This window comes from Lynx canadensis, chromosome A1 (assembly GCF_007474595.2).
Source record: "Lynx canadensis isolate LIC74 chromosome A1, mLynCan4.pri.v2, whole genome shotgun sequence".
NCBI lineage: Eukaryota > Metazoa > Chordata > Mammalia > Carnivora > Felidae > Lynx > Lynx canadensis.
Genome location: NC_044303.2, coordinates 151560216 through 151580942, shown reverse-complemented (window position 1 = coordinate 151580942; position 20727 = coordinate 151560216). Strand labels below are relative to the sequence as shown.

The 20727-nt window shown below is 38.7% G+C and overlaps 1 protein-coding gene across 17 annotated transcripts in view; it reads left to right on the top strand.

Annotated features, from left to right (window-relative positions):
* MEF2C (myocyte enhancer factor 2C) overlaps positions 1-10456 on the top strand; it is a 152678-nt gene extending 142222 nt beyond the window's left edge. For 14 of the 17 annotated variants that reach the window (XM_030324428.1, XM_030324436.1, XM_030324395.1 and 11 more), the window contains one exon: positions 5707-10456. In XM_030324428.1, the coding sequence (XP_030180288.1) occupies positions 5707-6028 (322 nt within the window). In that variant the 3' untranslated portion in view covers positions 6029-10456. The remainder of the gene's footprint in view (positions 1-5706) is intronic. The other 3 variants (XM_030324502.1, XM_030324494.1, XM_030324490.1) reach the window with 1 other exon arrangement.
* Positions 10457-20727: the final 10271 nt, after the last annotated feature.

The window sequence follows — 20727 nt, the reverse complement described above, 5'->3', positions numbered from 1 at the left end:
GTCCCATTAAAGGAGGTACAATCCTACTTTATCGAAATCGGAAAGTAATGATCAGATCGGTATCTTTCAAGCAGGTTTAATATTACTTGGCTTATTTTTTAAGAGGAGGGGAGCCCTGTGATAATGAGGTAAATTATTTCCCTATTGTTTTAGGCTATACTGGTTTCCACTTGGGTCAATGACAAAATTTCATTTAGTTAACTTTTCATGTAGCTCATGTGGGACATAAGAAGGCACTTAAAAGAAGGCACTTTTTGAGATATTTGGGAATCCTTATCACTTAACGTAAACCATATAGTCATGCTAACATTAACCTAGTGCTCACAGGATCTATTATTCTATTGATATACAGATTTCATAGAGTTATAATAATGCATTCATAGTATGGTTGTATATTTGTAGACACTGTATAAATAAAAATGTATATGTATGTGTACATATATATACTAATTACCTAAATTTGGGTATAAAAATAATTTCTGTTGTTTTCTGAAATCAGAATATGTGTATTTCTGCCCCCTTGTGGTAACTTTGAGAAATGTCTTTATCATAGAAATGACTCCTGTCATTTATCTGTAGAAATGTGCAAACCTTTAAAAAGCACTGACTTCATAATTCACACTTTGTGTCAAACAAATAGCTTTCTTAATTTTAAAACATGAATCAAAGATCTGCCTTTCAGTTGACATAATAACTCCAAAACTGCAGTTCATCTTCAGAAGAAAAATACTAGGAAGATATAAAATATTGAAAGATAAATCTTTGTATTTTAGAAACATTCTGTGTGTCTACCTCACTTTTTTCTGCTGAGCCATTTGGTTAGAAGATCTAGTTAGTTCTATACTTCTGTTTCTAAAGAGATAATGAGTCTAAAAACACTGATTACAATAAAAATCACTGATTGACATCACAACCGCATCTCTTACCCCTCGCTGCCCTCCTAGCTTTCATATGGAATCTATTTCACATAGATTAGTGCTCTAGTAATGGAGTCTTCCCCCATTCACTGCCTGTCTGTATCCTGCCCACTAATCACTATTGTTGAAAATCTAAACTTTCATGTAAACCATAAAATAAATTCACACGACATTGTTGCTGTGCTTTCTTAAAAGATTGTTAGCTTTGAAGATATATTAAATATTGATATAGGGTTTCTCTTTTAAATATTGCTAAAGGGTTTCTCTTTTTAGGACTTTTTAAGTTTTCTCAGAAATGTTAACTATGCAAGTAGACATTTATTGCAATAACTTTTTAAGGTAATTATCCCTAAGTACATCGTACCATCATGGCAATCTTAAAATACATACAGGTGACATTGCTCTGCTATGGCTAAGCAGTGAGTCCACTGTATGTGCTTCTTGACAAAAATCAGGGTAGTTTTTTACTTTTCACTTTTCACAAAATTCATCCATTAGAGGACTGGATTTCCTTAGAAATTATCAATGTTAAGAGCCACAGTATTTGCTTTGAATGTGGCTTTCTTTTGTTATTAGTAACACCTGAAAATTTGCATTTTATATATAAAACACATTTATGTATTTTAACTATACCATAATTTTAAAAGTCCCTTTTTTTGCATGTGAAGAGTCTGATTCTCTGCTGCCCTTAATAAAGGCTTCAGTAAATGAGAAAGGAGAGGACTGGCCTAGAGAGGAACCGAATGGCAACAGCCAAGGATGAAGCATTTTGTTTAGTTCCGGTTTCTTTCAGCAACGGTTATCATGGTGCATAATTAGGCTATGAGTTTTTGTTGTATTTAATCACTTCCCTTATCCCTCAGATAGAATACCCCCTTCAGCCCTTCTAATCTTGGATGGCCCTCCTTCTTTCCTTCCTTCTTTCCTTCCTTCTTTCCTTCCTTCTTTCCTTCCTTCCTTCCTTCCTTCCTTCCTTTCTTCCTCTTTCTCCCTCTCTCTCTCTCTCTCTCTCTCTGTCTCTCTCTGTCATAACACATACACACACACAGGGTAGCTTTTTAAAAATGGGTCCCTTCAAATGGACTAGCCCATGTTTACACAATTAAATGTTAAACTGTTTTAAAAAAAAAAAACTCCCAAGTTGTAATATTTATATTTTTTTTTAATTTTTTTTTTCAACGTTTATTTATTTTTGGGACAGAGAGAGACAGAGCATGAACGGGGGAGGGGCAGAGAGAGAGGGAGACACAGAATCGGAAACCAGGCTCCAGGCTCTGAGCCATCAGCCCAGAGCCCGATGCGGGGCTCGAACTCACGGACCGCGAGATCGTGACCTGGCTGAAGTCGGACGCTTAACCGACTGCGCCACCCAGGCGCCCCTGTAATATTTATATTAATAAATTATATGGGGTGCCTTAATTCCTTACAGTGTTAATTAATTTAAAAAATAAGTATCTTTTTAGGCTAAAGTAGCCTCATGCTCTTGTGTGGTGAGTTCACATTCCTTTGGACAGATAACAGTGTTCAAAGTAGATACAGCCTCCAGAGTGGCTTGGCTATTCCCAGCAGCCCAAGATGGTCACCACAATTCTTTCCCAAAATTAAGAGTATAAAAGGACTCTTCTGTTTTGTTGATGGAAATGCCTTTAACTCCGAAACTGTACTTCTAACACTGTCTAGCATCTGATTTTATCTAACCAAGGCAGATAAATGGCATACATTGATTTGATGTAGGAAGCAGAGATGATTGGCCGAAGGAACTTGGCCCTCAAGGGTTAAGTGTCATTTGAATATGGAGATTTGAGAAAATGACCCTCAAATTTTTAAGTACTTTTCTCATATCACCTATAAAAAGGAGCAACGTGTTTTCTGGAAACATTTCTTTACATCATCGTTGTTGATGTGGGTGTTTACAGACGACTTTTAAAAGGTTAGGTTAAATATAGTTCGATAGTTTAATTTCTGGGCGGAGGCAGTACAAAATTTGAACAAAACTATCCGGTTCTGTTTCACTTCTGAACAATCGTGGGGAAGGGTAGGTGTTTTCCCAGTTGGAAGGCATCTGTAATAGATGTAAACTTGCAGCAGGATTTGATATGGGCAACTTGCACATCAGGCTTCTGTCTCCCACCCACCTCTTTCTCACCCACACACATGGAGCATTTCACGATTATCTGGGCCTATAAAGATTTTGTTCTCAAGAACAAGCAGACCAACATGCTTGTATCTGAATCTAGCATGCGTACCACTAAGTGATTTTTTAATGCATTTTCTTTTCAAGATAATACTTTGGTAACAGACACTAGCCAATTACATTTCATGCTATTTGGAATCCTATACCACAGTATACTAAAGCTGAATCGAAGTTACCACGTACATTTCGTTACTGTGGGTTGAGTGTCCCCAGAACTACTCAAAATGCTTCATATATGCGTTCAGTGTCAAATGAAATGCCACCAAAAAGTAAACTTAGGGACTAGCCTATTTGTCTACGGAAGACATAAACAATCAGTATTACATCTCTTACGGGGAAGGCCTGCAGCAGAACCCATCTGAGCCAGTTCACAATGGGAGATATAGTAAATAAGTAGGTAATGCAGCTTCCAAAAGCTGTGTTAAAGAAGCAGCATTTTGATTATACTATTTTTTGCTTAATTTTTCCAGATTAACTGCTTATACTAACTAGTCCAACTCACCGAATTTTTTTTTCTAATTGTCCATGTTTCTCTCCCTGTGAAGAAGCTATCTAAATGTCAGAGGGCAGTCAAAAGCATTTGTTGATATGCCACTTTGTTTTCAGACTCCTAATTGACATTCATTATTAAAGAGTTGTGTGACTCGTAGTAGAAGCATTTAATTAAATTTTAGTGAAATAGTCTTTCTTATCCAGAGCCAGGAAAATTCTTTCTTCCAGAAATCAAAAGATGATTTCCTCTGACATCAAAATGAATCACTAAGTAACTTTGAATCAAGATAAAATAGTCCACCATTACAGATCCTTTTGAAATACAGGTGTCACCCCCCACTTTAATATCTTCTTGATTTGAAGATTATTTAATTAAAACTCTTAGAAAATTAATATGCTAATATCGACTGTAAAAGAAAACCTACAAATAAATAATGACAAGTATAAACAGATGATTGAAAATCATATACACTCAATGTTGGTAACTTCATGTAAATGCTAAGACTGTTTTAATTCTAACACATAAAAGCCAGAGAAAGAAAGGCTTACTAAGGAAACAAATAATTCTCCTTTATGTTATTCTCGACATTAGCTCATCTATTAATAAGAGAAGGAAAGTAGTTCTTTGCCAGTAGGTGGTGCTTTTGTATAAAACATCACTCAAAGATAAACTCATTTTGACTAATTTTATATCTCTATACATTTTGAGCCTGAATCACATCTCCCAAAAAGCCGGCCCCAAGTTATTCCACTTTTTCCTCTGAAACATATACCCATTTTCTCCCTGCTCATAATAACTTTTTAATGTCCTCTAATTCTCTCCATTTGAAAGTAACGTAATCACATACAGGAGTAGGTAGCCTGGCTTTCCTTTGTTTAGAATGGGCGTATCTGGATAGATTATTCTTTCCTGCAGCTCCTCCTCCTCACTAAAAAAGGTATCTGCACTCCCTTGACAACATGGGCAAGTAATGCTGACTCTAGCCATGAATGTCCGTGCAATCAGAATGTGAGAACAGTATGAGCATCTTAAAATTGATGTCGGCAATGTTCTTCTGGTTTATCCTGATCAAAGTCATTGTGATTGCTAATCTACACTAAGGGCTTAATGCTTTTCCCTCCAGAGTTTCAAGTATCTAAATTCTTCCACATTTTGGAAGATCTCCTGGAATAAATGAGGATTAAGGCATATAAACACGATAAAATCACACTAGATCGTTCTTTACAACAACGTTTCCTTAGACAAATCCAGATTCCTCAACTCATGCCAATTATAAATATGAGTGATACCCTACTAAGCACCCCAGCAGGGAGAGATTCACAATAATAAAGCTGAAGCAGTTGTGGAAAATAGACAGCAGTTTCATCCCATGTAACTGACAAACAATGGAGAAAGTCCTACTGTTGATCAGTTTTAGTAGGGTAGGAAGTCTCAGTGTTTTTAAGCCAATAAACTGTTCTGCAGATAACTTTCAACCTCCTTCCCCTCCTTCTCTCCCCTCTTCCAATCTTTTCACCAGATACAGTTATAATTACATTTACATCATTTACAGCTATAAATGTAGCATTTTGTGCATTTATTCATTTGAAATGTGAACTTTCTTCACTTTGTCTGAAGACTATACAACTTAACGTGCATGTGCTTATTACACAGAGGGAAACATTTATATCTATAACTAGCTTTTTACAGCACACACACATTAGTAAATCAAAGGCGTCTAATTCAAAGGCTAAACACTGTATCTTAAATCTTAGCTTATATTTTGGAAGTAGTCTAGGGAGAAATTCCATGGACACAGAAAATGCTTTTTCCAGCATGTCATGTTAAGCCTTTCTGAGCCAGTCACCTGTATGTTTAGGGAGCCTGTCAGAGACTAGAGGTATGATTCATGAGGCCCAGACCAGTGAAATGCTGTAATTACTACCGTGCATCCTAAATGGCTCTGAGAAGGCAATGCCCCTAAGTGCTTCGAGCACGCTCTCCTCCCTCTGGGCATGCTCTGGTGTCTATGCGAGTCTTGAAGCTGATGTGTTATGTAATTGTGAGTTCCTGGGGGCTCCAGGCCTCCTCCATCTGTAACTGGGTTTCCTTTCCTCCTACAGAGCTTGCACTAGCACTCATTTATCTCAGAGTTCAAATCTCTCCCTGCCTTCTACTCAAAGCCTCAACATCAAGTCAGAACCTGTTTCTCCTCCTAGAGACCGTACCACCACCCCTTCGAGATACCCACAACACACGCGCCACGAGGCGGGGAGATCTCCTGTTGACAGCTTGAGCAGCTGTAGCAGTTCGTACGACGGGAGCGACCGAGAGGATCACCGGAATGAATTCCACTCCCCCATTGGACTCACCAGACCTTCGCCGGACGAAAGGGAAAGTCCCTCAGTCAAGCGCATGCGACTCTCGGAAGGATGGGCAACATGATCAGATTATTACTTAATAGTTTTTTTTTTTTTTCTTGCAGTGTGTGTGTGTGCTATACCTTAATGGGGAAGGGGGGTCGATATGCATTATATGTGCTGTGTGTGGAAAAAAAAAAGTCAGGTACTCTGTTTTGTAAAAGTACTTTTAAATTGCCTCAGTGATACAGTATAAAGATAAACAGAAATGCTGAGATAAGCTTAGCACTTGAGTTGTACAACAGAACACTTGTACAAAATAGATTTTAAGGCTAACTTCTTTTCACTGTTGTGCTCCTTTGCAAAATGTATGTTACAATAGATAGTGTCATGTTGCAGGTTCAACGTTATTTACATGTAAATAGACAAAAGGAAACATTTGCCAAAAGCGGCAGATCTTTACTGAAAGAGAGAGCAGCTGTTATGCAACATATAGAAAAATGTATAGATGTTTTGGACAGACCCGGCAAAGGGTGGCCATTGGTAAATGTTAGGAACACACCAGGTCACCTAACATCCCGAGAACGCGCTCACAAACCTGCACGCATATCATTGGCGTATGGCACTCATTAAAAAGGATCAACGACCATTAAACGAGGACCATACCTATTTAAAAAAAAAAAAAAATGTGGAGTTTGAGGGCTAACGTATTTAATTAAATAAATAAATAAATCTGGGTCTGCATCTCTTATTAAATAAAAATATAAAAATATGTACATTACATTTTGCTTATTTTCATATAAAAGGTAAGACAGAGTTTGCAAAGCATTTGTGGCTTTTTGTAGTTTACTTAAGCCAAAATGTGTTTTTTCCCCCTTGATAGCTTCGCTAATATTTTAAACAGTCCTGTAAAAAACCAAAAAGGACTTTTTGTATAGAAAGCACTACCCTAAGCCATGAGGAACTCCATGCTTTGCTAACCAAGATAACTGTTTTCTCTTTGTAGAAGTTTTGTTTTTGAAATGTGTATTTCTAATTATATAAAATATTAAGAATCTTTTAAAAAATCTGTGAAATTAACATGCTTGTGTATAGCTTTCTAATATATATAATATTATGGTAATAGCAGAAGTTTTGTTATCTTAATAGCGGGAGGGGGGTATATTTGTGCAGTTGCACATTTGAGTAACTATTTTCTTTCTGTTTTCTTTTACTCTGCATACATTTTATAAGTTCAAGGTCAGCTGTCAAAAGGATAACCTGTGGGATTAGAACATATCACGTTGCAACACCCTAAATTGTTTTTAATACATTAGCAATCTTTTGGGTCAACTGACATCCATTGTATATACTAATGAGTTTCTTTCATGCTATTTTTTGTTTTGTTTTTGCATTATTATCAAATGCAGGGCCCCTTTCTGATCTCACCATTTCACCATGCATCTTGGAATTCAGTAAGTGCGTACCCTAACTTGCCCGTATCTTAAATTATCTGGTTGGTTTTCAGCCTAGAATTTGATACACTTTTTAGAAATATGCCCAGAATAGAGAAGCTATGTTGGGGCACATGCCCTGCAAATATGGCCCTAGAAACAAGTGATATGGCGTTTACTCAACGCATAAGTTATAAATTCCCACAGAAGAAAAATGTGAAAGACTGGGTGCTAGACAAGAAGGAAGCAGGTAAAGGGATAGTTGCTTTGTCATCCATTTTTAATTATTTTAACTGACCCTCAACAATCTTGTCAGCAATATAGGACTGTTGAACAATCCCGGTGTGTCAGGACCCCCAAATGTCACTTCTGCATAAAGCATGTATGTCATCTATTTTTTCTTCAATAAAGAGATTTAATAGCCATTTCGAGAAATCCCATTAAAGAACCTCTCTATGTCCCTTTTTTTAAATTTTACAAGAAATAATGATGACTCTTGTCTGATACTCGTCTATAAGGGATTAATTTTCAGACCCTTTAAAAAGTGAGTGCCATAAAAAAAAAAAAAAAAGTTGATATATATTGTTTAAAAGAGATTTCAATCCAGGAATGATTTTCCTTCTCTTGGAATGTGAAGATCTGTCGATTCATCTCCAATCATGTGCATTGACATACACAGCCACAAAGATCCAGACAGGAAGAGCGACACTGCTATAGCACGTGTAGGACATTTCTTATCCATTCTTTTCTTTCACTTGCATAGTTGCTGTGTGTTTCTCACTATAAAAGGCTGCCGCTGGGTGGCAAAAGCCGAGACCTTACTAACTAGGCTGTATTTTCTTAACTTGATCTGAAATCCACAATTAGACCACAGTGCACCTTTGGTGGTATCCATATAGGATGCCAGCCTGCCTTGTACTAATGTTTTATATACTGAAAACAAACAAAAAAATCTGTCAACCTTTTCCTATATCCCACTACTCCAGGTATCCATGGAACATGAAAGAAAAACATTTACGCAGAGGAAAAACAGAAAATCATCCCTGAACATAAAACAGACACACACAAACACACACACACACGCACACACACACGTTGACACATGGGAGGAAAAACTAAGAAAGTCATTTTCCTCACCGTATACTTGATCCCATCCTTACAACCATCCTTGTAACTTGATGTGTATAAAATATGCAAACATGTCACAAATGTTGTTGTCATTTCAAAACACTTTACCAATATCAGCAGAGATTTACCAGTGGGTGGGAAAGGGTCATTATGTGAAAATACGAAAAAATAGCCATATTAATTTTTTACCTGCAATTTGCCTCCGCAACAAAGGAAAAGTGAATTTATAATGCTGAACAGAGAGTAAGCTAAAGTACCAGCAGAAGCCTTGGCTATTTATAGCAGATCTGACAATAGTTTTATAAGAACATGAAAAGAACAGAATCACTTGAAAATGGATGCCAGTCATCTCTTGTTCCCACTACTGAATTCATATAAAGTGGTAGCAAGATAGCAAAGGGATAATCTGAGAATTTTTTTAAGACGACTTAATGAGAAGAAGCACAATTTTTATTGTGATGAGTCACTTTCTGTAAACAATCACTGTCTATCTTTACCCTTCTACCTTATCTGTAATTTACCATTTATTGTATTTGCAAAGCTAGTATGGTTTTGGGTTTTTATCACAGTAAATCCTTTGTATTCAGGAGTCTAGGGCAGAGCCCTGAGGGAGTTATTTTACATACCCCATCCTAGGGTAACATTTTAGGCAACATTCTTCATTGCGAGCAAAAGAACCATAAACAGCGTTTTACACAGCTACAAATATTGTTATAGCTAATCCTATTTTAAAAGATTTTTGGTAATATTAAGCTTCAGTACTGGTAACACATGCAAGATACGCAAGCTGCACCACCTGTATATTGTATGCATTGGTGAGTGGAAGGCTGTTCATTTCAACCTTTTTTAAAATTGTGTTTTTTAGTAAAATGGCTTATTTTTTCCCAAAGGTGGAATTTAGCATTTTATAATGATGAATATGAAGATACCTGTCATCCTCAGATCGTTTTCAGGGTGACTAAAACAAAAAAGTTCCAATACACTTTTTAAAAGAATGTCTGCCCTCTCACACTTTGATGTGTTTGTTTTTCTTACATACCCATCTTTGAATTTAGAGATAGCATTTTTTTTTTTTTTTGCCCCTTATCATGAGCTTTTGTTTGTTTTTCCGGAGGGTAAATGTTTTGTATTTTCTTTCTTTAAAAAAAAGTTTTTTTTTTTTTTTAAAGAAGCAGCCACTTGAACCCTCAATAAAGGCTGTTGCCTAAGCATGGCATACTTCATCTGTTCCCATTTGTGCCATCTGCTGTGATGTCACTTACATGGCGTTAATTTCCTGCCACTACAGATCTTTTGAAGATTGATGGAATACTGGTGTCTGTTAGAACACTTCAGACTACAGATGTAATTAAAGGCTTTTCTTAATATGTTTTTAACCAAAGATGTGGAGCAATCCAAGCCACAGATCTTCTACATTCAATTTGTCCATTTGGGTTATTTTCATAATCGGGTATTGCATTTTGCCTTCCCTATTCATACCTCAAATTGATTCATACCTCAGTTGAATTCAGAGAGGTCGGCTAAGTGACAGATTCTGTTGTGGTGTGAACGCAGTACCAAGTGTTCTCGCGGAGCAAAGTAGACCTGGGTCACTGTAGGCATAGGACTTGGATTGCTTCAGATGGTTTGCTGTATCATTTTTCTTCTTTTTCTTTTCCTGGGGACTTGTTTCCATTACATGACAGTAATTAAAATAGCTTGTAAATGAGGGCATACAAGCATTTGCAACAAATATTCAAATAGAGGCTCACAGCGGCATAAGCTGGACTTTGTCGCCACTAGATGACAAGATGTTATAACTAAGTTAAACCACATCTGTGTATCTCAAGGGACTTAATTCAGCTGTCTGTAGTGAATAAAAGTGGGGAATTTTCAAAAGTTTCTCCTGCTGGAAATAAGGTATAATTTGTATTTTGCAGACAATTCAGTAAAGTTACTGGCTTTCTTAGTGATGCAGTGTCCGTGGTGCGTTTTTTTAATCAATGTTTTGCTGTTTAAATTTATTCCACTTAATCATGTTTCTTAAAAAGCAGCTTCTCCCACAAGTGCAAGTGAGCATTCTGAGTTTTCGGCTCAAAATACTTAAAAAAAAGGGGGGGGGGGGAAGGGTATAAACTGGATCACCTTTCTTGGAGTGATATTTGTACTCAGCCAGTGTGAGAAGTTCAAGGTTCTTACCAAGGGGTTCCACTTCTTTATCACGATCTTGAATAACTTGCCTCAACACAGAGAATTTTCCACAAGTCATTCTGAGAAGCACTGCCACGACAAGTTAAATTATTTTTTAAACTAAAATGTGTAGGAAGCATTTTCAGATTCATTTATTTTTTTCATCGAAATAGTTTCTTTACCCAAAACAAAACAAAAACAGGAAAGCATAAGCTTTTATCTAAATACTTGAAAAAACTAGTAAATTCATACATTTTTAGAAACTAAAAAATCTATTACCAAAATTCAATAATAATTACTAAAGGGAATGTCTTTAGAGACACCAACGTAAAGACTAATGTCGGAACTGAAAAGGGAAACGAAGGCACTGGCCAGCCACCTGGAGAACTTGGACTATTGTGCTGACAGTCATTTCCACTCAGCTGGGAAAAGAATGCAGCTTGGGGAAACATTACATGTGGCTTGAAGATAGCAGTGCTTTTCTGTCTATTCTTTTTATTTGTTGTTGGCAAACGTTTATTATGTGCAGTTCACGTAGTGCGTTCTAGGATGAATGAAGATGTAGCCCTTGCTCTTAAGAAACTTACAAACTAATGGGAGATTAAAAGATTAGTGGCATGTAGAAACCGCTCTCAGAAACTTCTGCAAAGTGCTAGGAAGGAACCACTTGAGTCATCTTTGGAGCAGAGCAGAGCATGAACACTTCTTAATTTGCCGAGCAGAGACAGGCTTGGACTTGTCTTTGGAGGGTGGGTAGGAGGGAGAAAGGCCCAGATGGATGAGGGCAGGACTGACTTGTGGACATGTGACTCTGCAGTCACACATGACACTACACTTAGTTTCATGTTCTACTGTCACCATCTTGATAATTTCTTTTTTATGTTTATGTACTTGGGGGTGGGGGGGTGGGGCAGAGGGAGAGGAAGAGAGAGGAATTCCAAGCAGCCTCCAGGCTGTCAGTGCAGAGCCCAACGTGGGGCTCAAACTCACGAACCATGAGATCATGACCAGAGCTGAAATTAAGGGTTGGACACAATCAGGCACCCCCATCATCTTGATAATTTCATCTTTGAACCTGTGTTTTGTAAGTGAAGTTTGTGCGTGTACAGAGGAGATACACAGAAAAAAGTGCAAAGCTTTGATTTTAGTGACTTCAGGGGCATCTTTTTGCTGCTCTTTTGAAAAAAGGACATTTTCTTGTCACACTGAGTCCCACAAATTATGGCTCTGGATGAGGGCATTCTACAAGGAGGAAAATAGGTATACAGGCACAGAGATGGGAAAACGAGAAAAATGGACAGGAATGGTGGCCTATCCTGTTTAAATAAAGTATAGCCATGTATAGGTGTTGGAGGAGGTCATCAAGAGGACATGACTGCCCGTTGACCTGCAGGTTGGACCCGGGCATTTGGAGCCTCCTCACCCTCACCCCTGTCCTTAGAAGTACACTCCCTGTCCCTCAACCAATCCCACAGTAGGAGCCATTTTCAAGGATACAGCCTACAGCCTGGAGAAAGCAATGTGTTGTTGAGACCCACTGGATGGTATATATGACTGCACCCAGTTAAGGCCTCTATATAGACTCTTAAGAATCTGGCAGGCTGGTGTGGAGATGTACTAGTCTTGGAGCCACCAAAGACCAGACTCACACTTAAATTCCCTTCCTTAAACCTGCCACCTACCAGTCTGGAGTCATCTGCCTCTTTCTTCAGTCTCTTCTTGCCTGTGTGTATGAAAACCAGTTTCAGATTGCACCCAGGAAGGTCCCAAGGTTTCAAACCAACAGCAGAGGAACAATAAGAGATAAGACTGGAAGAGTTGGTTGGGATCTGATTATATAATTGCAAGTGAAGAAGTCTGGAGTTTGAGCTGTCAAAATTCAGCAAAAGATTATATTAATAATGGTAGGAGTGATGATAGAAATTGTTAGCATTTACAGTTTTGAGCTTAAATAATTAGGATCATAGTAATGTCTAGATAGGAAATGGAGAGGTCACTGCTGTGTGAGGAAGGTAATTAATTCACTTTTCAGCATGTTGGGCTTGACTTCTATCCAAGTAGAGTATGAGCATGTTGTAAATGTAGGCTTGAACTCAGGATACCATTTGATGTTGAAGATAAAGTTTTGGATGTTCCTGACAGGGAAGTAATAATAGTGAACACCATGACCGTGAAACAAACTTGTCAAGGGGAAGGTCATGGGTGAGTGAAATAGTAGATTTAGAAGACAGTGTTGAAGAGGGCAGACCTAGAGAAGAAAGGACCCGTGAAGAAGTCAAGGGGCTTTTAGACAGAAGGAAATCCAAAGTGTGCTGTCAAGGTAAGAGGTTCCAAGGTAAAAAAAAAAAAAAAAAAAAAATGCAACAGTGTCAAATGTTTTACTGAAGTCACAAAGGAGGAGATTGGAGGAAGGGACTTTTTCTGTGGGTGTTATCTGAGAATCAATTCAGTAACAGGGTGTGGCAGAAAGAGGTTGTCTAGCAGATGTTGTGAAATTTCAGGCAGCAAGTGTGAACAAACCTTTCACAATGTTTGTGATTAAAAGAAGAGTGCTGGTGTGAGGGGCCAGCAGAGTCAAGGATAAAGGGAAAGGTGGTTAAAAGACCAGGTAGTCCCGGAGCATGTTTATGGGTCAGGAAAGACCTAAAGGAGCAGAACACAGACGTGAACCATCGTAACCAAAGGGCAGACAATTACATTTTGTGCCCCTCGGCCCCATTCCTATGTGGTTCTTTCATTTCAGTGATGTTTGGGAGTCTGATTAGAGTTCTTGAATCTAGTAAAGGAAAATTATTCAGGCAGAGTGTCTGAGTTTTCATTTTGTGAATTAAGTCCTTCTTCCATTTTGTTTGCCTATTCCTATGGCATCTTTCCGGTACATTACCCTTACCGATCAACTACTAAACAAGATTCAGATGAAAGAGGAAAGCCAAGTTTGCTCCCCTACTGTTGTCTCCCTTGGATGCCCACTGTTCTTATTTCCTGAGAGAAAATGTCTCTATCAGCAAAAATAAAGCTATTCCCTTAACCTCTCCTCTCCCAGGCAGAGGTTACAGTTAGAAAAACACATGGGAAATGTTCAGTTTCTGGCCCTAGAGTGGTATTTCCTGGTTTTTGAGGGCCAGCTCCATCACACTCAGTCTTGACCAGCTTAGAATTAGAGAAGAATCTCTAGTCCTGAAATTCTCATGTCTAGCAGCCAACTTCTACTGTAGGCCAAATGGAGATGACAATCACCCTTTGACTCTGGTAACTCATGCAAGGGCTGGGCTGAAAGGAAGGAAACATGAACTACCAGGGGGACAATTCCACACTGAGCAGAAAGTACTTTAAAAAGTACTTTACCCAACACTCTACCATTAGAAATGTGGGATCCATATGAGTTCCCATGCCCCGCCTCCCCTCCATGAAAACAGCACCAATGCCCTGAAGGTTGGAATGGCCCAGGGAACCTGAGAAAACAGAAGTTGAAGCTGGTGTGTGAGGGAAGGCAAGATGCTAACATACATCGAGTTCCTTTCTGCAATGGGCTTGACCTACATTATCTACCTGCTCGATGACACTGGATGCAGTTTTTCCAGAGGTCATCCAGTCTCTTGGTTGCGAATCAGCCCAACTTTATCCCACCCAAGTAAAGAAGCATGTGTCAAGTTATCTAAATATCGATTTTGTCACCTATCACTAAACTCACAGGGTTGCTCCGAAGCCCAGTTAAGATGTGTATAGTTGCTAACCACTAAAAATATCAGATCTCTACTCCCCCACAAGTTACTCAAAATAAACATGACTCTGCTCTCTAAAATAATGGTAAAAGAAGGCAACAAAGTTCTGATTTTTCCTATGATGACTACAATGTGCTTTTTTATTTCTTAGCAATTATCACATTCTTTCCCAAAAGACAGTGTGGTGTGCTCCCGCTTTGCTGATGCCCAAAGCACATTTTCTCCTTACAAAGAAAGCTGTGCTTGGGGCACCTGGGTGGCTCAATTGGTTAAGCATCTGACTTTGGCTCAGGTCATGATCTCACTGCTCCTGAGTTGGAGCCCCACATCGGGCTCTGTGCTGACAGCCCAGAGCCTGGAGCCTGCTTCAGATTCTGTGTCTCCCTCTCTCTCTGCCCCTCCTGCTCATGCTTTCTCTCTCTCTCTCTCTCTCTCTCTCTGTCTGTCTCTCTCAAAAATAAATAAACATTTAAAACAAAAAACAAAAAAAAAACAAAGAAAGCTGTGCTTTGCAGTATTCATCCTAAAGCTTCCTACTAATGGTGCTAAGTATATCAACACAGAGAAACTTTTCTAGAAGCAGTAGTTACAATAAGAGACCATATCCTCAAGCATTTATTCCATAAATATTTGATATGGTATGTACTTGCTTCTCTTTATAAAAAAAAGAGTGCTTACGGAATGGGAAAAGATATTTGCAAATGACATATCGGACAAAGGGCTAGTATCCAAAATCTATAAAGAGCTCACCAAACTCCACACCCAAAAAACAAATAACCCAGTGAAGAAATGGGCAGAAAACATGAATAGACACTTCTCTAAAGAAGACATCCGGATGGCCAACAGGCACATGAAAAGATGTTCAGCGTCGCTCCTTATCAGGGAAATACAAATCAAAACCACACTCAGGTATCACCTCACGCCAGTCAGAGTGGCCAAAATGAACAAATCAGGAGACTATAGATGCTGGAGAGGATGTGGAGAAACGGGAACCCTCTTGCACTGTTGGTGGGAATGCAAATTGGTGCAGCCGCTCTGGAAAGCAGTGTGGAGGTTCCTCAGAAAATTAAAAATAGACCTACCCTATGACCCAGCAATAGCACTGCTAGGAATTTATCCAAGGGATACAGGAGTACTGATGCATAGGGGCACTTGTACCCCAATGTTCATAGCGGCACTCTCAACAATAGCCAAATTATGGAAAGAGCCTAAATGTCCATCAACTGATGAATGGATAAAGAAATTGTGGTTTATATACACAATGGAATACTACGTGGCAATGAGAAAAAATGAAATAGGGCCTTTTGTAGCAACGTGGATGGAACTGGAGAGTATGATGCTAAGTGAAATAAGCCATACAGAGAAAGACAGATACCATATGGTTTCACTCTTATGTGGATCCTGAGAAACTTAACAGGAACCCATGGGGGAGGGGAAGGAACAAAAAAAAAAGAGGTTAGAGTGGGAGAGAGCCAAAGCATAAGAGACTGTTAAAAACTGAGAACAAACTGAGGGTTGATGGGGGGTGGGAGGGAGGAGGGGGTGGGTGATGGGTATTGAAGAGGGCACCTTTTGGGATGAGCACTGGGTGTTGTATGGAAACCAATTTGACAATAAATTTCATATATAAAATAAAAAATAAAAAAATAAAAAAAAAAGAGTGCTTCTCAGAATGGCAAACCTATTTGTATGCAAAAGTTTATATGTGTAGTATTTATGATTAAAACATTGAGAAGGTGCCCATTCATAAAGGAATGTTTAAAAATCTTGGGGTGCCTGGGTGGCTCAGTCGGTTAAGCATCCGACTTCGGCTCAGGTCACGATCTCATGGTCCCTGAGTTCGAGCCCCGCCTCAGGCTCTGTGCTGACAGCTCAGGGCCTGGAGCCTGCTTTGGATTCTGTGTCTCCCTCTCTCTCTCTGCTCCTCCCCCGTTCATGCTCTGTCTCTCTCTGTCTCAAAAATAAATAAACATTTAAATTTTTTTTTTGCGTTTATTCATTTTTGAGACAGAGAGAGACAGAGCATGAATGGGGGAAGGTCAGAGAGAGAGGGAGACACAGAATCCGAAACAGGCTCCAGGCCCTGAGCTGTCAGCACAGAGCCCGACGCGGGGCTCAAACCCAAGGACCGCGAGATCGTGACCTGAGCCGAAGTCGGACGCCCAACCGACTGAGCCACCCAGGCACCCCTAAATAAACATTTAAAAAAAATTTTTTTAAATAAAAATCTTGTGATGCATCGACACAATGAAATACTATGCAACAGTATAAAAGAAACAAAACAGAACACAACACAACACCCTCTACATCCTGATATGGAAATTTTCCAAATATATTATGAGATAAAAAAGCAATAATGAAAAAGTGTATATAGTATGCTATCTTTCTGGTAAAAATATGGGAAGCAAAAACATTTGTGTAAAGAAACACTGGAAGCATACACAAAGAAACCAACAAAGGTACCAAAATAACAAGGGGTTGGGAAGAGGGGCCAACAAGATGGAAGCAAGACTTGACAGAATATACCTATTAATATTGTTTTGATTCTTGAACTATATGGATATGCTTACTTATTGAGAAGAAGAAAAGTTTTAGTAGAGAAGAAAAGGCCTCCAAACAAATAGAAATGCCACATAGAACAGACTTTTAGAAATCTCTCCTAAAAAGGCCTTTGGGAAATGCTAGCAAGTAGAGCAAACCTCGGGACTGGTGAGATTGCCTTGAGGATTCTTCAGCTGTCACTTTCTGCTGGATGACAAGAATGAAACCTTAGAGTTAGGACTTCGCTTCTGCAATTGACCACACTGGCCAGGAAAAAGCCTTACTAAAGCAAACAGTCTCCTGTGGTTAAATCGCAAATATTCTTTTCTTAGAATATTTCCATTTTCTTTGCCATTTTCCAAGTCATTACCTACCTCTATTTTAATTTGTTCCATAAGGGGCGCCTGGGTGGCGCAGTCGGTTAAGCGTCCGACTTCAGCCAGGTCACGATCTCGCGGTCCGTGAGTTCGAGCCCCGCGTCGGGCTCTGGGCTGATGGCTCGGAGCCTGGAGCCTGTTTCCAATTCTGTGTCTCCCTCTCTCTCTGCCCCTCCCCTGTTCATGCTCTGTCTCTCTCTGTCCCAAAAATAAATAAACGTTGAAAAAAAAATTTTTTTTTAATTCGTTCCATAATATTTAACTTACTCTGCCTAATCAGAATATGTATATCCTATCTAGCCACCTAATTTTAAGACTGCAAAAATCAGAAGGCTTTGGTTGGATTTCCACTGAACTGACAGCTGCCTCATTCATTGTCACTATACACTGTCCCCACATGTAAACAATTCAGCTAGAGTACTAGAACACACAAAACGTGTCATCCTAACCAACTTCTGCATCCATAACAACCAGCTGAAATAGCATGGATATTATGTGATTTTCTAATTCATCAGCTAGATTTCCAAGTAAGATTTAGAAGGCTCAAAATAATATAACTTTTTCACAATTCCCTACCTTCTTTTTGTCTGCATTTACTATCTTGGTTTATGTTCTTTGCGTGCATAAAACTCTACCATTAAAACATGTTAAATAAACGATTTGGCCAAGTCAAAAAACACATCCCCTACTTCAGAGTTCTACTGACAACAAAGGGTAAGACTTTCTACTACCTCTCCCCCTGAAGTCTCAATGAGTGATGTCCTAACTTTGAGTCCTTTGAGTTCAGTTATTAAGAAAGGATTCAGAAGAATGGTTTACTTCATCTACACGGTGCAGCCTCTCCAGGATTCTCTTTAAAGATACTGACAACCACATGAGAACATATACAACAGCCCTTTTAAGTTCACCTACCTTGATAAAGCCCAGTTTTCTTCTGCCTTTAACAACGTGTTTTGTAAAATCTGGGAATAGAAAAGAAAGTTACTGTGAAATACAGAATCAAGAAATATGAGATAAAATGCACTGAATGTCTGAATTAAGAAATTTTTACATGACTAGTTATTAGATAAACCAGAATGCAATCAATGTTGGTGCTAATTGTAATAATTATTAAAACATCACTCATTAAAATGTGTGCAAAGATTATATTGAGCACAAAAGAGAGCATGTTGTATAATTCTATTTATACTGCACCCTGAGAACAGAAAGAACTCATGTACAGTAAGAGAAATCAGAACAGCAGTTGACTGTGGAGGTAGAGATTGACTGAAGGGGCAATATCACTGGGGTGATAGAAATGCTGTATATCTTGATTGGAATACTTTGTCAAAATTCATCTCCTTGCACATTTAAGATCTGTGCAAAAAAAAAAAAAATTTGTGCATTCTATTCTGTAAATTTTACCTCAATTTTTAAAAACTCCTCATGTGAGGGACCCCTGGGTGGCTCAGTTGGTTAAGCGTCCGACGTCGGCTCAGGTCATGATCCCACATTTCGTGAGTGTGAGCCCTGCATCGGCCTCTCTCTTGTCAGTGCAGAGCCCGCTTCGGATCCTGTGTGTCCCTCTCTCTCCGCCCCTCCCCTGCTCTCTTTCTCAAAAATAAAATAAACATTTTAAAAAAATGCTATGTGAAGAGAAATCTCTAACTCAGAATACGATGTGGGAAAGAGTAGTAAGAGAAGTCACCCCACAGTGCCTCCCATTGAGGTGTAGTGGGGCCTCCTTCACTACAGATAACCCTCACACTTCCATCAAGCCTCAGTTCAAACCAAGATGAGCTGGTCAAAATTGTTTATTCTCTTAAGTACCTTCAGCACACCCCCCCCACCCCCCGCCCCGGTGACAGTCGTTGACAAAGATTCACAATGTTCCTAGATAAAGGGAGATAGGCTTCAGTTCAGTCAAGACCAAATGATCACAAATGCTAAAGGAGTCAGGGTAAATTAATATGATTACACTGTGACTGATGATGTAATACAACAGTGCACATCAAATAAATTGACTACTTCAAGGATGAAGGCATTATGTATTCCAGACTATTAAAGGACTTGACTCTTTTGCTGTCCAGAGTCTTTATACCACATTCTTACCAAGTGTTGCTCAATATAATGTTAAACCTCAGAAAAGAGAGTAAGAAAGCTGGGATGTTTACCTTCTGTCTCTAGACTGTCCAAAAAGAGACTTCATTTGTTTTTCCCCCAGGGAAACTATTTGAAGCCGCAGTACATGTAGAAACCAAAACTGATAGTCAACGCAACTAGTAATATTAAACCACTTTTCCATAAAATTGATCATCCACCTACCTACCCAGCCCTTGAGGGTTAAATAAAGGACAACACAAATGAAAATAAAAGGCCCAGGTGCATTTGGAGCTGCACTTAGTGAAATTAAGTGCAAGGCTTATTTGCTTAAGTACTTTGGAGCTATAGAGGGGAGGACATTGCCTTCTTCTCCTAATTATAAAAAAAAAAAAAAAAGATTTTTGGGGTGTGTGACTGGCTCGGTCAGTGGAACATTCTATACTCTTGAGCTTGCGATTATAAGTTCAAGCCCCACAGTGGATGTTGAGATTGCTTAAAGTAACATCTGGAAAAAAAAAAAAAGATCCTACAACATGAAAACATAAAATATTTTTCATAAAGTATTAGGGGCTATTTGTTTTTATGCATTTAACCAAATTCATATGTATAACTGATTAACATTCAGGATTTACACACACAGACACACACCTGCATATATACACACATAAATAATGTAGAAATAGTTCATGCACATGAATCAGAATGATACAATAAAATAACAGAAAACAGGCCTTGATTTGATCTACATGAATATCTTTCTAAGAATATAAACTCTATGAGAGCAAATATTCCCCACCCAGGCCTTTGCTCACCCTCCTCGGTCTGTCTCCACCACAGAGCTGCGCACACCCAGGCAGCCTGTCCTTGTTGGAGGGCAAGCAGAGGCATAAGAAATCTGCATTCTGCAAAGTAGGTATTTGGACCTAAATTATAAGGTCACTGGCTTCCTGCTCTGTTTTTCCTGGGTAACATCAAAGAATGATTCTTGTATTACTTCCCAGTGTTCCTTCATACTGAAAAAGAGGATGTGGAAAAAGTGCACTGTAAAAGTGCACATGTGGAAAACGGTGAGCAAGCAAGGATCCCACAGAAATACAAAACCACCAACTTTCATCTTATTATAAACTGTCATATAGATTAAAATAGTCTCCAGTGTCGGTGTTATGCTATTTGAAAAATCCTTATACATATAACTGGGTAAATACAAATACACATTTATATTGTTTTTATACACAATTATATGTGTATATATTATGTATGTGAGTATATAAATGTATATGTGTATGTATATATGTCATGGATGTGTATTTGAGTATATATACACATCAATCA